This window comes from Pangasianodon hypophthalmus, chromosome 9, assembly GCF_027358585.1.
Source record: "Pangasianodon hypophthalmus isolate fPanHyp1 chromosome 9, fPanHyp1.pri, whole genome shotgun sequence".
Taxonomy (NCBI): Eukaryota; Metazoa; Chordata; class Actinopteri; order Siluriformes; family Pangasiidae; genus Pangasianodon; species Pangasianodon hypophthalmus.
In genome coordinates this window covers 27689801-27709952 of record NC_069718.1, presented here as the reverse complement: position 1 = coordinate 27709952, position 20152 = coordinate 27689801, and the positions used below count along the sequence as shown (strand labels likewise).

General features: G+C 38.0%; 1 protein-coding gene across 4 annotated transcripts in view; it reads left to right on the top strand.

Annotated features, from left to right (window-relative positions):
* The window catches only part of LOC117597967 (NACHT, LRR and PYD domains-containing protein 12-like), a 60434-nt gene that overhangs the window by 25506 nt on the left and 14776 nt on the right, over positions 1–20152 (top strand). For 2 of the 4 annotated variants that reach the window (XM_053236795.1, XM_053236796.1), the window contains 5 exons: positions 10965–11081; positions 11461–11515; positions 11655–11859; positions 12148–13927; positions 19567–19740. In XM_053236795.1, the coding sequence (XP_053092770.1) occupies positions 10965–11081; positions 11461–11515; positions 11655–11859; positions 12148–13927; positions 19567–19740 (2331 nt within the window). Of the gene's footprint in view, positions 1–10148; positions 10224–10263; positions 10505–10964; positions 11082–11460; positions 11516–11654; positions 11860–12147; positions 13928–19566; positions 19741–20152 lie in introns of those variants that run through there. The other 2 variants (XM_053236797.1, XM_053236798.1) reach the window with 2 other exon arrangements.

Sequence of the window (20152 nt, the reverse complement as noted above, 5' to 3'; positions counted from 1 at the left end):
ACAAACAAGCTGTTCATGAATTAACCAAAGAAGTCAAACAAATTAAACACTTAAAGGTTTTAATGAGATCAAGCACTGAAATGTGGGATATTTTCAAAAAGCAAATATAAAAGTATTTATAAGAAAATATAAACATGGGGGTATTTTAAACATAAACATCTTACACTAACTGACAGTGAGCAGTGAATTAAAAACATAAACACAAAAGATATTTCTGAAAACATTTGTGATGTGATGTGGTTAATAAGTGTAGGCAGGTTATCAGTACAGTGTGGAGTTAAATGGAGCTGTTTTAGAGATTACAGATTTACAGAGATAAAGGCAATATATCCATTATTACATTAAAACAATAATTATCATAAAGGGGAAAAAGCGAGTGGAGGGGGCGCGAGCATTCACTAATATTTCTCTAATATTTCTTCCCTCTCTCTTGGCTAACTACTACAAGTATGGACTCATAAACACCGCCATAAAATACTTAATAACAGAATAGTGATTGTGGGAAATTGCAGTTCCTTGGTTTGGCCACACGAGGGCAGTCGCCTCAAACAGCGCTGTGTGTTGTGGATGGATCTTGACTGCCATCGTGTGGCCAGGTTTAGGAAGTGCACGTTTCAAAGCGGCTCCGTTTCAAATACTACACACAGCACAAATACAGCAAGAGCACTGACACGGCTCTCCTTCAACTCCACCCAGAGGCCTTATATAACATGATGATCTGATGGCTGATGATGATTTTCGTGGATTTGATTCCTGATCGTCTTTCTAAAACCTCATTCCTGATCCCAAAACGGAGACAGAGGCTGTAGGAATAACATGAACACATGGGCAAACTAGTAAGAATTTATATTTCTCTATATCGCTGTATATAGTTTTGTTAGTTTGTGCGTTTGTATGTCTATTTTCCCTTCTGTCTGTTTTCATGCGCTTTCTCTCTCTGTCTCTCTCTCTCACACACACACACACACACACACACAGAGGCAGCGTCACAAACGGGGGTGGGAGGGGTGTAGAGTAGAATAGAACGGTGGGCGGACGCTGGAATTTGACGGCGTGTTTGTGATTGGTTCTTCTGCCACAACGGTCTCAGCCAATCACAGAGCGGCTGTGTTGCTCTATCACGGAGAGAGTAGCGCTTGTTATTTCGGAGTTGTTCTTAAACCAGATCTGAGCAGCAAAATGAGTGGTCGCGGAGATTAAGACAGAAATCCATCATTGGAAAGCTGCTGAATTAGAAAACTAAAATAAGCAAGACCTTCATATGATGTAAACTGATGTTTTTAGCTGCCATTTTCCCTCCCGACAATAAATGCGGAATGAAATGAAACAAGCTTTGCGTTGGCTTTATCTGGGGCAATAACACGGAAGTAACGAACCGGGAGCTTTTATACAAACCTACAGCTTCTGCTGGACTTGGGGCCATCGACATAGGGCTTCAATTAAAGGATCCTTCTGTCCAAATATCACACAAGCTATAAAAAGAAGAACAGATTGGATAGGGGACATAAGAACATGGCAGAAAAAAGCAGGCAGAGCCAGACACTAACTCCTTCTTACAAATTAATATACGGCCATTTTAAACACAAATATAAACACTTACAAATAGACTGGGACAAATTAGCTAACAAATCCATATCTGAGGAAATAAACGAGGATGAATATGGGGAGGTTTTTAGGCAATGGATCAGAAATATGAAGAGCAAAGGCATGTGTGAAAATGGGCGTGACGTCATGGGGCTGGTCAGTGGGGTAGAGTCGCAGTTAGATGTGAGGTGAAATGGAGCTGTTTTGGAACAAAGAAAAAATGTCCTGTTCATGATTGTGATGAGGATGAGACAATAGACCACTGGAAATGTTACTGATGATCTTACTAATAAAATGAAGTGACTATAACTTGTTTTGAATAAGTTTGTTGACCTTACTGAGTGTAACTAAGCAATGACAACTTTTTAAACTTTGTTTTATTAAACTCAACAGATTCAATTAACCTCTACTTAAAATAATGAGGATTTTGAAAAGTTGTGGGGGTCATGTGCAGTTCTACCTGTAGGTGGAGTCGATTTGGAAGCTGAGGGGAAAAGCATATTGTTTGTCCTAGTTTTTAATTGCTTAATTGGTTAATTGGTCAATTTACATTAATCAACCGTGTAACAGTCATATTAAATGAGTTAGCGTTACACAGTGACATTGGATGTGGTGGGATTATAATCAAATTGCTGGATTGTGTTGATGGAAATTAGCAGTTTAACATTTGCTAGAATCCGTGTGTTCTCCGTTTATTCCATATGGGAGAAAAAAAAAACAGAAAAAATGACACTAGATGATATGTAGATGATTATACAGAGATGGATAATTTTTCTAAAAATCTTCATTTATCTTCATCTGAAGAAAGAAAGTCATACATCTGGAATGGTATGAGGCTGAGTAAATGATGAGAGAATTTTCATTTTTGGGTGGAGTTTTCCTTTAACACTAACTAAAAACCCAACAGATCTTAAACTTTTCTTTTTCCTTTCATAGGTCATTGCAGAGTTTAATCGCTTCACAAGCAAAAGCCTCAAGCAAGATTTCTTCTCAGCACTTGATCAACATACAGCTCGTTTTCTGGAAATTTTTGAATCAAAGAAGGGACAGTTGCAAAGAGGCTTTCTGAGCTCTTTGAGCAGATTAAGTCTATGGTAAGCTTGTCAGTGTTTCTTTCTTGCAAACTAAATTCTGTTACTGTTTTAGCTCAACTTTAATTGATTCTGTGTTATAATTTTTTTCAGAGCACTGACATCACTGCTAAGCACACAGCAGTTCTCCGTGGCCTTCCTCTCATTCTGGAGAAGAAACCACTGACTTTTTTCAAACACGTTTGGCAAGTATCCTACATTTCATTCCAAATAATGCCCACACATATAATCACATATAGGCATGCCTCATTCAACTCTGTACACTGAACTCTCTTAGCTTGGACCAGAAGCACAAACTCTGCTTTTGAAGTTTTCTTTTTCATTTCTTTTTGATTCGATATTTTGATTCACAACCTTTATTTATCTCCATTAGTTGTACATAAAGAAGGTGATGGTCCTGGATCTTTAAATGAAACATACATTTGTGAGGTTTGGATTTTTAATGTAACTAGGATTGTAATATTTCTGTTTTTTATTAGGACTGTGATTGGGACACACCCCACATTTCTGACCGTGACACCTGAAGACAGCCAGGATTCTCCACAAGTACTGCATCTGGAGGCTTCACACAGGGCAATTATTCTAGAAGGAGCCATAGCGATGGATGATCCTGAAAATCTTTCACATGCCATGTGCCGCTTTTTGGGCTGATATATGCACTAAATTTGGAGAATCCTCCACAACTAAAGAACATCTTTGATTTTATTCAAAGAGTGTTTGTTTCTCTTGGACATAAATCCCTGAAACCAAAACTACAGTCACTTAAAAACCTTCTGCTGATGGATGTCAATGCTGTGTGAGATTGTGTTAAACTTGTGGTTGCACAAAAGTCAGGATTCTTGGGTGTTGTGTTTGAAACATTTAGGAATGTCTGAATGGCAGTGTTTGGTACATTGTAGTGCCTGAAGACAACTGAAGAAAAATAAATAATGTTTTGCCGGAGTTAAGTTGTTGCTTTTTGTCTTAAATTAATTTTTGTAGTTCAGCTTACTTGAAAATTTTTAAGGCAGTCGGTTTCCTAATGTTTTCTAAGTAAAGTCTACTTATTACATTTTACAGTGAAATTGCTCACGCTCAGCTGAGATATGGCAAAAAACACAAAAATCTAGGACTGAATATAAACACAAATGAAAAGACAATAATTGGGAAAAAATAGCCAAAAATATAAAAGATTTTGATTGGCTTATAATGTGTATTGTTAACTATAAAATGTGGAAAACAAGGTGCACAATGATCAGTAAGCAATGCCATCTCCCAGCTGAGACGCTTTTTAAACTAATCTTAAATGAACTAAAAAGACAAAGGACAATGGAGCGAAGATCTAAAAATAAATCTCCATGGTCTTTATTAAAAATATGATCTCTGTAAATATTTAAGGGAAATAACTATGTAGATATAATAATAGGATTGGACTATGTTGTAAATAGTTATTTTTGTATATTTAAACGTTTGTAATGTTGAAGAATTATTGTAACAAATTGTGAATTATTCAATAAAGTTTTTAAAAACGCAAGACCGGCATTTTAATTTTATTTATTTATTCATTCATTCACTCGTTTATTTCATTATATAACATTTTTAACAATGGACTTTTTGTCACAAACCAGTTGTTACAGATATCTGGATATAAAAAGTAAATATAAACCATTTTTTTTCTTTTTAAACATTTTCATGTCAAGTGCTGAGAGGCATGAAGATATGTTATTAAAAAAGGGATAGAAAATAAATTAAAAACTACTACTACTACCATAATACTACTACTACTACTACTACTACTACTACTAGTCAAAGTCAAAGTCAAAGTCAAAGTCAACTTTATTGTCAATTCTGCCACATGTTCAGCACATACAGAGAATTGAAATTATGTTACTCTCAGACCCTAGGTGCATACAAATAACACACACAAAAAAGGATGTAAAAATACAAATGGAAATGCAAATGGATACATATAAATAGAGTATAAATGTAGATCTACAAGGCACAACAGATAGAGTGCAAACAGTGCAGATGTAAAGTGAGTAGTGCAAAGAGCTTATCAGACTGTTAAAGTGACAAAGTTAACTGTCAGAAAAGGGTAATTTACAGTCCAATGCTGTATGAGGTAGATCATAGACTAATGTTGCACAGTTGACTGGTGCAGGTCTGTGGGGGCGTTGGGGGGGGGGGGGGGGGGGTCAGAGTTTGGGAGAGAGTTGAGCTTCCTGGTGGATGAAGCTGTCCTTCAGTCTGCTGGTCCTGGCCTGAAGACTCCGCAGTCTTCTCCCTGATGGCAGCAGACTGAAGAAGCTGTGTGTCGGGTGGGTGGGATCAGCTGCAATGCACAGGGCTTTTTGGGTGAGACGGGTGCTGTAGATGTCTTGGAGGGAGGGGAGAGAGACACCAACAATCTTCTCAGCTGCTCTCACTATGCGTTGGAGGGTCTTTCGGCAGGATGCATTGCAGGTGCCATACCACACAGTGATGCAGCTCGTCAGAATGCTCTCGATGGTGCCTCTGTAGAAGGTGCACATGATGGGGGCCGGGGCTCTGGCTCTCTTCAGTTTGCGCAGGAAGTAGAGACGCTGCTGTGATTTCTTGGCCAGTGATGCAGTGTTGTCAGTCCAGGAGAGGTTTTCTGTGATGTGCACACCCAGGAACTTAGTGCTGCTCACTCTTCCACAGTCGCACCATTGATAGTCAGAGGAGCATGCTGAGTGTGCGCTCTCCTGAAGTCGACAACAATCTCCTTTGTCTTTTCCACATTCAGAGAGAGATTGTTGTCTTTACACCACCCCGCCAGGCGGCTCACCTCGCTCCTGTAGTCTGTCTCATCTTTGTTTCTAATGAGACCCACCACAGTCGTGTCGTCCGCAAACTTAATGAAGAGATTGGAGCTGTGTGATGGTGTGCAGTCATGGGTCAGCAGAGTGAAGAGAAGGGGGCTCAGCACACATCCTTGAGGGGCCCCTGTGTTCAATGTGATGGTGCTGGATGTGTTGCCGCCGACTCGTACTGCTTGAGGTCTCCCAGTCAGGAAGTCCAACAGCCAGTTGCACAGCGAGGTGTTGAGTCCCAGCTGGACCAATTTGTGAATGAGCTGTTGAGGGACGATTGTGTTGAATGCTGAACTGAAATCTATGAACAGCATTCTAACGTATGAGTCTTTTTTGTCCAGATGTGTGAGGGCTGAGTGGAGAGCAGTGGCAATGGCGTCATCGGTCGAGCGGTTGGACCAATGTGCAAACTGAAAGGGGTCAAGGGAGGGGGGGAGGAAAGACTTGATGTGGTGCATGACTAGTCGTTCAAAGCACTTCATTAGGATAGGAGTAAGTGCAACCGGATGGTAGTCATTGAAGCAGGAGGGTGACGACTTCTTCAGGACTGAAATGATGGTGGTGGCTTTGAAGCATGTGGGAACAACAGCCTGACTAAGTGAGATGTTAAATATGTCTGTGAAGACATCAGTGAGTTCTACTGCACAGTCTCTCAGTACACGACCAGGTATGTTGTCAGGACCCGGAGCTTTGCCTGCGTTGATCCTGCTGAGGGATCTCCTCACGCTGTGCGTGGACAATGTTATCACCTGCTCGCCAGGAGGAGGTGGAGTCTTCTGTGCAGTGGTGCTGTTTTGTGCCTCAAAGCGAGCAAAGAAGGCATTCAGCTCGTTCAGCAGGGAGATGGTGCTGTCACAGGTCTGTGGTGGGGGCTACTACTACTAATAATGATAATAATAATAATAATAATAATAATAATAATAATAATAATAATAATAATAAAGAGTTGAGAAGAGGCGTGTGTTGGAGTTGTTATGGCAGAATAATCCAGTGCACAGTAATAAGGCTGATGAGCTCTGTGTCTGTGGGAAGGACACAAGGCCTACCGGCTGTTTGAGGCGGCGCTGCGTGTTGTGCTGGATGGAGCTTGACTGCCCTCGTGTGGCCAAACCCAGGAACTGCAATTTCCCACAATCACTATTCTGTTATGAAGTATTTTATGGCGGTGTTTACACTCATATGCACAAATCTATATCATATCTATATTATTGTAAAATGTGTGTTAAATGATCTTGATATTTATACACTGTTTAAAATAAACACTGATGCCTCTACTGGAAACATTTCTAGCTAATTTCTCTGTTACAGCAATGATCACAGTATATGGTAGACTATGTTGTGATTGATTTTTTTTTTTCTACAGGATCACACAGTGATTTTTTCTTTTTTTTTTTTCACCTGAATGAAGATCACTGGTTGTGTTTTGCTTTTCACACACAATATTGTGGAATCCTGGTTTTTATATTCAGTCACACACCCTCAAAATGTTTGAACAAAAAATACACTCTTAGAAAAGATGGTGAAGAAGCCTATGACTAATCTAATAAAATAATAAAATCCTTTCACTCCTCACACATCATTTAAAATGTCACAATACATATTGATTGTGGGGATTTTTAAATTAAAAACATTTTTTAATTTCTTATTTATTGAATAATTACTGCAAATTTAAGTGTTTTATAATATTCTTCAGGAAATAACTGGACATAATTAAAGTTCATTTTTATTCATTTAAATGCAATTTATAACATCAAATATATAACATATTAGCAAATCAGCAAAAAAAAAAAGAAAATTGTTTTTAAATATATTTATCCTCATGAGACTCCATGGTGTTTACTGTGAGTCACTGAGCCTCATTTCTGTTTATTAACATTGATAAGTTTAGTTATTTACTGTGTTTCTACAGTTATGAGGTAAATTATGATAGTTATCAGGTAAAGTTTAACATTTACTAATAAAATTTCACAGAATTTCTTAAATTTAATGCAAATAAGTTGAAATAAAGCTGCTTGGGTGCTGGAAACAAACAAAGAAAGAATGAATAAAATAAAAATAACAGAAAAAACGAGTGAAGTGAAATTGCTGAGTGTTTTATTCCTGACTCATTAGAAGTGCAGTGTTAGACTGTTACACACTAAAAAATTATTCAGAGGGTTAGTAAATAAAGCTTAAAATAAAAAGTATACTTAACATAAAACAAATTTGTTTAATTTATTTCAAACTGTGCACCAGGATCCTAACTAGACCCGAGCTGCTGGTGGGTAACACTGATACTTCTGAGCTTGTGTTGAAAAATGTGAAGCAGTGTTTTCCAAAGCAGTGTGCTGATGCTTGTATCGCTTTGCCCTAGTCACGTGATCGTTGATGTCTGAAGCTTCATTCGGGACACCCAGTCACGTGACAAAAAAGTGGTTCATTTGAAGGTGCAGTGTTTGAAAAAGCTGTGAAACCTTCACGTGAGCCGGTAGAGTGGTGTTACCATTCAAACTGTCAATCACACTATTTGCAAGAAATAGAAACATCAAGAAAGAGAAGTGGTTCTCAAACTTGGAAACATTTTTTAACAGATCTCCTCAAATAATGTATATTTATTCTCACTGTATTCAATACACGTATTGCATTAGATTGCGTAGCTTCTAATTATTCTTTTTTTAAATAAAACATGCTGTGTTAAAAATTATTTTATATCAGGTACAGTGCTTGCTCTGCTCTCAGCAGTTGGCATACAGCAATAACACATAATTAATGCTGAGGCATGAAAATGCACCTGAACCAGCAGAAAGTACTCAAGGTATACAGTATAGTGTAATTATTATATGATGCAAGCCAATATTGTATAGGTGGATAAATTGCCATTATTTCATATTGACTCCATGTGTATGTGATTTGACATTTGATATAATACTTTTTGAATATCAACCTGTGTTTTTTTGTAGGGACAAAGAAACAAAGGCTTGATGAAGCATTACTTAATATGATTGTTAAGGATGCCCAGCCATTTACAGGTGTGGAGGATGCTGGATTTAGGGAGTTTGTCAGTGCACTGGTCTCTACCTGCACTATCCCTACAAGAGCTGCTTTAAAGGAGATGGTGTCCCTGAAGTACAATGACATGAAGGAAAAAGCCCAAGGCAGAAGTGCAGAAGGCATCAGCAGTGAGTCTGACATTTGATAAGCGGACATGCATTAATATGGCTGCATATCTAGAAGTCGCGTGCCATTATTATTAATATCAACTGGTAACAGGACCAGTTAATTTATTAATTAATAAATCAGATGAAATGGTAACTGTCCTGTTGAGTGTAGTGAAATTCTTTCAGTCTCACACGGCTACAGATTTGGCTGAAGTAAAGACATCATTCATAGAGAAATGGAGTATCCAGGGGAAGGTGAGATGCTTAGTGATTGATGCAGCTCTCAACATGATTGCCTGTGTGAACTGTCTGAAACTCTGACATGCAACTTGTATGATAGCACATCTGATAAAGAAAGACTCTGTCAGGTTCAGGAACAGATGGGCAATCCTGTTCTGATACTGGTTCAGGAGGTGGACACTTGATGAAACAGCACTTATGCAATGCTACAGTGTTTGGTTGATCTGAGAGAGCCAGTGGGGGCAGCCCTGGACACTCTGAGAACTGAGGTACCTCCACTGAGCTCAGAACAACACCACACTATCAGTGAGTGTCTAGGAGTGTTGTCTCCTTTCCAGCAAGCTACAGAAGAACTTCAGAAGAGAAAGGAGTTTCTGGATCATTTATTTCATTTTCAATAAAAATGCTAATATATCAGTGAGTTATCACCTATTATTATTTGAGATACAATTTAGGCTGCTGTAAACACATTTGACCAGCAGCAGCAACTAGAATGTAGTGTTAAAGCTTTGAGTAATGAACGCTGCTTCCATACAATTGGCTTAAAAGCTTCATTTCCCCATCCCAAAATCACATATTGCAGATGATAAATTATAACAACAGTAGTGAAAACATTTCCTGCTGTACAGTATAGTGGAGTTAATCACACAGTGAGGATTTAATCCTGAAATTACACTCATCAGTCTTCCCACCTCAGATGTAACTACTGACTTAACACTATTCAGAAGTTACATATGAGATACACATGTGGCGGCGGAGTTTATTTATTTGCTGATTTGTTGAACTTCATACCAGGTGATGGTGGTGGAGCAGAACAAACATGAGAAATGCTGCAAAAGAAACTAAATTACTGATGGAATTTCCAAGGGTTATATCAATGTGGGAAGTTTACATGAACATGTATTTAAATTATTCATTTATATGTAATGATATTAAGTTCATTATATCGTAATGAACTTTGTGATATTGTGTGAACCCCTGCAGATGTGGTATGTGGAGTATTGGGTTTTAAATTGGTCATAATTTCCACAAGCAGGGAATTAACAGAAGCACTAGAAGAAGTAGTCTTACTGATAGAGTTCTGAGAAGGGTGCATGAAATTATTTATACACCCCTATATATTTGTATAAATACGGTTTTTAATGATTTATTTTGAGCAATCAATCCATCATTGCTAAAGGAACCAAACCACGTCTTTGTGACTGTGTGTGTGTGCAGGTGTGTGTTTGTTACCTGTCTGCAGTCACTGCCCTTTGTCCTCTGCAGAATAAACCAGGTAGGCTAAGTAATAAAGGTGAAACTCAGCAGCGCCATTTTGTGTCGAGGGGAAAATAAACCATTTCTAGAGTAAAAACACAGTGAGTATCTAAATCTAAAGCTATAATATATAAACACACTGAAGTGACACTAGATGCAGAAGAGTTTTGTGGGTTTGTACTGAAGGTTTAATGTACACAGGTTGTTTTAGGGCTTGATACCGTGACTATTTCCTGTAAGTGAACTCTGTGCTGATACAGGGTTTGATTTAACACACCAATGTTGGAGTGAAGTAAACGTGTGTCCTGCTGTAATCTGGAGAAGGAGACATGACCTCCAACATGAGTGTGTCTGGAAAACAGGACTTAAAGAAAGACGAGAGGTGAGTTACTTTTCCATTCACCAGCAATAAATACACACCGTCTCATGGGAACAGATCTGTATCTCTAAACACTCACTAGTTAACAGAGGAACTAAACTTTGCTTTAAGGTGTTTAGTAGCAGTGAATATATCACTGATCTGATGTAAGAACAGTTTAGAGAAATCATTCGCTGAGAGAAGAGTAAAAAGGACTGTGTAATGTGTAGCATAAGAGCAGCATAGCTTTGAGTCAGTGAACTCTACAGGCTTTAAGACCCAGCTGAGTCAGTTAGCTGTGACTGGGTCTCCTGACATCAGAGTAATTCCTGAGGTATGAGGCGAGTCTCCTGTTTGAATAAGTGTGCAGACTGTAGCTGAATTAAAAAGATGGAATTATTGGTGTTTAATGATGAACACATTGTTTAACAGTGCTGAGACAGCAGAGTATTAATTATTGCTGATATTTCTGTTGTAATTCTAGAATGATGGAGGGAAAGAGATCAGACTCACCAGAACCCAGCTGTGTGTCCATGAAGAGTGACGCGTCAATGGGAGATCCAATTGCCTTCAGAGACAGAGACAGTTCTACTGATGTGAGGTGAGTAAAGTGAGGTGTTTTACAGCAGTGTTCCACCTGATCAAACTCACTCATCTCATTATGAAGCCCTTCATGAGCTTTATCAGGTGTTGAAGCAGTAAAACACTAAACTGCGCAGTGCTGCAGCTGTCGGACTGGCAGTGAGGAAAACTGCTTTAAGAGTTCAGTTCAGCCTGCAGTCCCTGAGCTGGAGGGTCTGTGGTGCTACAGAAGAACATTTACACCTGGGAAATTAATGACAATATAACTATTTCATTCATTTATTCAATATATTTATTTCTAAATATGTTAGTGTCAGTTAGGAAATCCTTAAATCAGTGTAATGTGTTAAGAGGATAGTGTTTAATATCTGCCTTTGTGTTTATTTGTTTGTTCACAGAGCGCAAAAGAAGAAATCAAACATCAGCAGAAATTGGTTGGAGTCCATATTCATGGTGTGTGTGACTTGTGTTGTTTTATCGATGTGCAGCAGCATTTTTTTCTTTCAAGGTTTTTTTCTTTTCATAAAATAAAAGAATGTCTCTCTGTGTAACATTATAATATTTAGATATGTTACTGTGTGTTTCTAACCAGGAGCTGGAACACAAAGTCATCACTCTGATAAAGAATGAGCTAAAGAGGTTTAGCAAGCTCCTGAGTCCAGATTACCCAGCATGCACTGAGAGGGAGATGGAGGATGAGGAGGATCTGCACAGTGTCAGAGAGGGAGCGCTGAAGATCACACTGCACGTCCTGAAGAACATGAACCACACAGATCTCGCTAACACACTGCACAACAGTAAGAGCTCTGAGTCATGGCTTTATTTCATCAGGTTCACTTTAGAGAGAGGAAACTGTTTTAGATATTAACACTTTTAGTTTTAAGTTTGATTTTAGTATCATGTACATCTGGTGCTTTTCCGTTCTGTTTGTGGTCCAGCTTGTGGTTACTCTGTACAGTGGTCATGTTCCTGCAATAATATTTATTACATGAATCAGGAATGAACAGCAGCATTTGAAAGAATTTTACGTTTTATATTGTGCTCAGTGATTTTGCACTAAAATATGTTATTACTTTGTTTATTAGAGTCTGTGGCCTCTGTGTATCAGTCAAAGTTGAAATCCGACCTGAGAGAGAAGTCTAAAAGAATTAATGAAGGAATCTCACAGCATGGAAGCTCAGCGCTTCTGAATGAGATCTACACAGAGCTCTACATCACAGAAGGTTGGAGTGGAGACGTCAATAATGAACATGAGGTGAGACAGATTGAGACAGCGTCCAGGAGACCAGAAACACAGGAGACACCCATCAAATGTAATGACCTCTTTAAAGACAAGTCCATCAGAAGTGTGCTGACTAAAGGAGTTGCTGGAATTGGAAAAACAGTCTCTGTGCAGAAGTTCATTCTGGACTGGGCTGAAGGAAAAGCAAATCAGGACGTCACCTTCATGTTTCCACTTCCCTTTAGAGAGCTGAATTTGATGAAGCAGCAAAATCTCAGTCTGATGAAGCTTCTTCATCACTTTTTCCCAGAAATGAAAAAACTAGAATTAATAGACTGCGACTCCTACAAAGTGGTGTTGATCTTTGATGGTCTGGATGAGTGTCAACTTTCTCTAAATTTCCAGAACAATGAGAGATTGTGTGATGTGACCGAGCCAGCCTCAGTGGATGTGCTGCTGACAAACCTCATCAAGGGGAATCTGCTTCCCTCTGCTCTCCTCTGGATAACTTCTCGACCAGGAGCAGCCAATCAGATCCCTCCTGAGTGCGTAGACCAGGTAACAGAGATACGAGGCTTCAGTGATCCTCAGAAAGAGGAGTACTTCAGGAAGAGGATCAGTGATCAGAGCCTGGCCAATAAAATCATCACACACATGAAGTCTTCAAAAAGCCTCTACATCATGTGCCACATCCCAGTCTTCTGCTGGATTTCAGCCACTGTTCTAGAGAGAATGTTGGTTGAAGCAGAGAGTGGAGAGATCCCCAAGACTCTGACTCAAATGTTCACACACTTCCTGATCTTTCAGATCAAACACAAGGACCAAAAGTACCATCACAAATGTGACCCTGATCCTCAGCAGATCAGAGAGAGTATCCTGGCACTGGGAAAACTGGCTTTCCAACAGCTGGAGAAAGGAAACCTGATCTTCTATGAGGAAGACCTGAGAGAGTGTGGCATTGATGTCAGAGAAGTGTCAGTGTACTCAGGAGTGTGCACCCAAATCTTCAGAGAGGAGTTTGGGCTTCACCTGGGGAAGGTGTTCAGCTTTGTGCATCTGAGTGTTCAGGAGTTTCTGGCTGCTTTATATGTATTTTTGTCTTTCATCTTTAAAAAGAAAAATGTGTTAATGGAGCAAAGCCCTAGCATTCTGCATCTCTACAAAAAGTCAAACATGTCTGTTTTCCTCAGGAGTGCAGTGAACAAGGCCTTACAGAGTGAGAATGGACACCTGGACCTGTTCCTCCGCTTTCTTTTGGGTCTCTCACTGGAGTCCAATCAGACTCTCTTACAAGGCTTAATCCCACAGACAGGAAGCAGCTCTCACAGCAAACAGGAAACAGTCAAGTATATCAAGAAGAAGATCAGGGAGAATCCATCTCCAGAGAAATCCATCAATCTGTTCCACTGTCTGAATGAACTGAATGATCATTCTCTAGTGCAGGAAGTACAAACTTACCTGAACAGAGGAGATTACAGACGTCTCAGTGGAACCAGCTTCTCTCCTGCTCAGTGGTCAGCTCTGGTGTTTGTGTTACTGAACTCAGAACAGGAGCTGGATGAGTTTATTTTGAGGAAATATGAGCCATCAGAGGAATGTCTTCTGAGGCTGCTGCCAGTGGTCAAAGCCTCCAGAAAAGCTGTGTGAGTATTTTTGTTTATAAATGTATTAGTGCATGGTTTGTTGTTTTAATATAACACTGAACTTCACTGTTTGAATTAATGCTTGCTAATAGTTACTCTAATCAGCTTTAAACAAACCTCTGGTACTTTTACAAAAGATAACTAACATGTCTGCACTGAGGGCTGCCTGATATGGACAAAATATAGTAAAAATGATCTATACAAAATAACTTTGTGCATTCATCCCTGCTTTTTGTAAATTTTGTGAACTGAAGACCAGTGAAAGGCATTTTTTTTCTTTGATTTGAAAGTGATATTGAACAGAACTTTCACAAATTAGAACAAGAAAAACATTACATTGTCAAAATTGAAACAATATGAACACAAAATATAAAAAATACATACTAAAACACTCTATTCAACTTCAAGTTTCAGGAGTCCAATTGACAGTAGCACCTCCCTTTTTAGGTACCAGTTCCTCATCTTATAGTTGGGCTGATGCCTATTCTGTGTCTTGGGGAGTTTCACTGTGTCATGCTCCTCCATGCTTGTTTTTGTGTTTGTTATGGCACACCACTAGTAGCTCCTACTTCTAAACTTAGTGAAGTAAATCAGCTGCTAAAAAGTAGTTTTTGCAACATTGGCAATATAGAGGATATAGAAGAATATCTATCAATAGACATTATTCATTATTCTATTTTCTTGTCCTATGATACATGTGTTACACGTCTTATAGGGACACATGGACTATGTCTCTCCCCCTCTGCCCCCTGCTCACACAAAAACATACATACACTACATCTCTCTACCCTTCTTCTTCTCATAATGGACTAAACAGGATTTTTTTTCTTGTTTCTCACCACACACACACACACACACACACACACACACAGACACACACACAAACATATATCTCTCAGTTACACAAAGGTCAGGTTATTTGTCCCACCTTTCTCTTCCTCTTCTCTGCTCTTCTCTTTTAGAGCTATTTTGCTTCCTCTTTGCTGAATACTCAGCTTTATTATTATTATTATTATTATTATTATTATTATTATTATTATTATTTTCTGCTGTGATGTTGTATGTTTTATATTATGATTGCACATGCACAACACAACTTTAGTCATCTGTTGGACAAAATGGGGCTAACTGAGAAATTTGAAAAAATTTCACATACAGTATTCAAATATACATTTTGCAAACATAGATTTAGCTTTAATAAGCAACAATTCCAACACTCATACCGGTAACATGGAATGTGCGTGGCATCCGAACTCAAGCTGAAAAGCCCAAAATCCTCAACCACCTTCTTAAATGAAACTCAGATATTTGTTTATTACAGGAAACCCATCTGTCAAACTCAGAATCACAGTACAGTACAGATCCCGAGGGAAGGTATGTCATTATCAGTGCAACTATATAGAGCACTAAATTAACTATAATTAACATATATGGACCTAATAATGATGATCCTTCTTTTTTTCAGTCCATATTTTCACTACTGAATGAAACATCAAATATTGTAATAAGTGGACACTTCAATACAGTTCTAAATCCAATAATAGATCATACTAAACGTAATTATAGAAACTGGCACTCCACAGATATAATAAAACAATATATGAATGACTTTGGCCTTGGAGATAGATAGAAATTATGGGATCCAACATTGAGAGAATATTCATACTTTTCTCCATTACATCAATCATTTTCCTGAATAGACTATTTTCTTACAAGCAGTAAATTAATGACATATGTAACAAATACAGTACACCCAATTATTATCAGTGACCATGCACCTGTATCTCTAACTCTAAATATAGAACTGTACACAAAATCTTCTCCTATATGGCACCTCAATATTTCACTACTCAAAGATCCAGAATTTATTACATTAATACAAAGAGAGTGGACATCCTTTATGGAAGTGAACAACTCCCCATAGACTACAGCATCAGTATTATGGGAAAGAGCAAAAGTAGTAATCAGGGGAATAATAATATCATATTCATCATATAAGAAGAAAAAACAATTGGAATTAGAAACTCAGCTGGAACAGAAGATTAAAGAATTATCGGATAGATACACTAAGAACTTAAACACTCTCTGAATTGAGGAATGCCCAAAACCAACTGGAAGAAATTACTTTACAGTTTATTATACAACAACTCAAATATAATAATTTAGAAAGCAACAATAAATCAGGTAAATACTTGTCAAATACTTTACAATGTAAAAAAGACAAAAGAATAATCCCATCAATAAGAAATTCAACAGGAGAAATCACCCAAGATCAACTAGAAATAAACAATACCTTTCGCTCATTCTACAATAACTTATATTCATCAGAACAAGAACCAAATCTAGGAGAAATACAATCATTCTTACATAACCTAGATATACCTCAACTCTCCAAAGAAATAGCTAACACTCTCGATGCTCCTCTATCACCAGAAGAACTTCACAAAGCCCTCTTCCAGATGTCAAATTATAAATCATCCGGAACCGATGGTTTCCCTGCTGAATTTTATAAACACTCCTGGGACTTATCAACATTATTCAATGGACTGACAAAGGAACTTAAATCCCACAACTTAAATCCCTTTGCGTAAGAACACGGCAGCTATAACAGTGTTACTTAAACTGAACAAAGACTCAACGCAACCCACCAGTTACCGACCCCTCCCATTAATGAATACAGATCTGAAAATAATTACAAAAGCTTTAGCCACCAGACTAGAAACAGTGACCTCCACATTAATCCACCCCGGTCGAACAGGCTTTATAAAAAAAAGGTACTCTTCAGATAACATCCATAGATTATTTAACCAGATAAATATTTCTCAACAGTCCAAAATTAATACAATCATTGCATCACTGGATGCTAAGAAAGCATTTGATAAGGTCAACTGGACATTTCTATTCCACACATTACCCAGATTTGGCTTCAGGGAGTCATCCATTGGATAAAAATATTGTACACTGCACCAAATGCCACAGTCACCACAAATGGGATCACTTCGCCCATATTTACACTTCACCAAGGAACACGGCAAGGATGTCCACTTTCCCCTTCACTGTTTGCCATTTTCATAGAACTGCTTGCAATAGCTATAAGACAGAATAGTAAAATCAACAGAATTCATACCATAAACACACAAAATAAAATTAGCCTCTATGAAGATGATATCTTACTGTATTTGCAGAGCCCTAAATCTTCACTTCAGGAAACATTTAAAGTTATCAATACTTTTTCCAAAATATCAAACTACACTACACTATAAACTGGAATAAATCTACTATACTTCCGCTCTCTGATGAGGCTTGGGATTCTGCAGCTCAGGATTAATTTTTCCCACTCAATGTTGGAAATTTTAAGTATTTAGGCATTAACATCTCCTCCAGGCTGTCTGAGTTGTTCTCACTTAACTACACTCCACTGCTTAAAACAATAGCTGATGACCTTAGACAATGGATGAATCTTCCGCTTTCATTAATAGGACAAAAAGCAACTATCAAAATGAAAATTCTCCCTCAGATTAATTATCTCTTCTCAATGCTCCCCGTTATGCCTACAGAAAAAAGGTTTCAATCATTTAATTCTTCAGTCCCCTATTTTTACTGGAGGAATAAAAAAGCAAAGATTAAATATTCTACATTACTAAATAAATAAATAACTAAGTAAAAAAAAAAAAGAAATCTCATGGAGGTTTAGAAGCACCAAATTTTTTGTATTATCAACTGGCAAATCAACTGCAATATTTAGTAAAATGGATTCATCAAAGCAATAACAACATCTCACGGATACAACTGGAACAAATATGCTGTAAAAACCTCACACCTGCAGATTTGCCATTTCTCAACACTTCACTCAAGAACCACACCTGTTTTAAAAACACAGTTATCTCTACAACTCTGACAGCCTGGTGGAAAGCTTTCAGAATCACCAATTCTACTCTAACACCATGTAAATATACCATGACTTCCACCTTTACAAGGCTCCTATTTACTATCGCACATGGGAACAGAAGGAATTACACATCTTAATCATCTCTTCCACAATAGTCACTTCCTGTCATTCAAAGATTTAGCCCAGAAATACAAATTTGAGAACCAGCTGTTTTTTTCAATATCTACAAATTAAATCAATAATTAGAAGTAAAATCAACATAACAGGTTGATTTTAATCCTCCCAAGATATTAGATGACATCGTCCAATTTAAAGATCGGAAAAAAATAATTTCTAAGTTATACAAACTACTAGTCAATACAGATAGCACCATATTTGTCCCTAAAATTAAATGGAACCGTGATCTTTCTACCTCTCCCACATTCAATTTCTGGACATATGTCTGTAAAAATACATTCACAGTGACAACAAACACTATCTTACAGCTCATCCAATACAAAATCATTCATAGAATACATATTACATAATATAAAAAATACAAAATGGGATTAGTAGATACTGACATCTGCTCACAGTATACCATGGAAGTCACAGATAATTATTTACATGCAATTTGGGCATGTCCACCAGTCCAAAAATTTTGGTTGTCAGTGATAAAAAAAACTTTCGGCTATCGTGAGCTGTGAAATCCCCCCGTCTCCATAGCTCTGTCTGCTTGGAGACCTCACACTGATCAAGATACCAGCCAAACACAAGGATAGTTTGCTGATTTCTTAAACCATTGCCAAAAAAGCAATTCTTCAAAACTGGAAATCAAAGTGCTTACTCAATTTAAATCAGTGGAATAATCTATTAATAGAATGCATCACAAAAGTCGAGCACTGACATGTGAACTTCTAATATAAGCACAAACAGAAAAATACAAAAGAATAGAGTAAGCGTGATGTGCAGATGGTGGTCTGCCTGGGATGGGAGCAACCTGTGGGGATGGGGATGATGGGCGTTCCCTGGGCCTGGCAGCGTCTTTTCGTGACCTACTACTCGTGGGGCCTGTCTCGCTGAGGCTGTGGGGAGATGTGGGGCAGTCCATCAGATTTATTTATTTATTTATTTATTTATTTATTCATTTACTCTTTTTCTTCTTTTTTTGTCTCCCTCTTTTCCCCATTCAATCATAGTAGCTTTGGCTATTTTTACTGCCTTTTTTTTCTTTTTTTTTTTTTTTCTTTTTCTTCCCCACCCCCCATACAGATATCTTTATAATTGTCCACACTTACATACACACACGCACACACACACCCTGAACCATTAACTACAGTATGCCCCCAATCATTAAATGCATATAAACTACACATTAACATTGGTCTGATTGTCATCCAAGTAATGCCTGCAATAATAACACACAAAAATTCAAATAAATAAATAAATAAAATTGGAGGTCTAGAGGCGACAGATTTGTAACTGTACGAGCACCGAGAACACACACCAACTGTTTTACTGTCTCTGTGAACTCAACATATAACTCACTGTAAAGTACCACTAGTACTGGCATGTTATTAACTGGTAGTGTACAGTTCTATAATTCTTTATTTTCTGTAATAAAATGCACTATATCTGCAGTGTTGGTTGTAGAAACTTGAACACAGATCAACACACTGACGTTTCTGTTACATGTTAAACTTTAGCTGTGTTATGGCTGTGTTTGTGTGTTTGAGATCAGTGTTCTGATATTTCATCATTTCTCTTCCAGGCTGCGTGAGTGTAATCTGACAGAGGAAAGCTGTAGAGTTCTGTCCTCAGTTCTCAGCTCAAACTCCTCCAGTCTGAGAGAACTGGACCTGAGTATCAATAAACTGCAGGATTCAGGAGTGAAGCTGCTCTCTGCTGGTCTGGAGAATCCATACTGTACACTGAAGATACTGAGGTACACACACACACACACTCTTGAGTGAGACTTTTTTTTAATCTGACATAAAAGTTTATAGCCCAAATTACGTGTCACTCTGTGTAATCACCTTGCATCACCTTGAATCTACAGCACTGGGTTCGTTAGACTTCACCCTTCATACCATTCTGTGTGTGTTTCTTATGACCGCTGGTAGGCCTGTCATGATAATTACATTATCGGCTTATCTTATGGACATGACCTCGATCATTTTTGCTAACCTCGATATTGTCCATTGTGTTTACATGTGTGTTTGTTTACATAAGAATGAATGTCACCAACATTTTAGCCATTCGCTGCTTCTGTCCTCTCATTTGCTCTAGGGATGTCAAATTAAAATTCGAACTTCGAATATTTGTAGAATTTAACATAAAAATGCACATATGAGTGC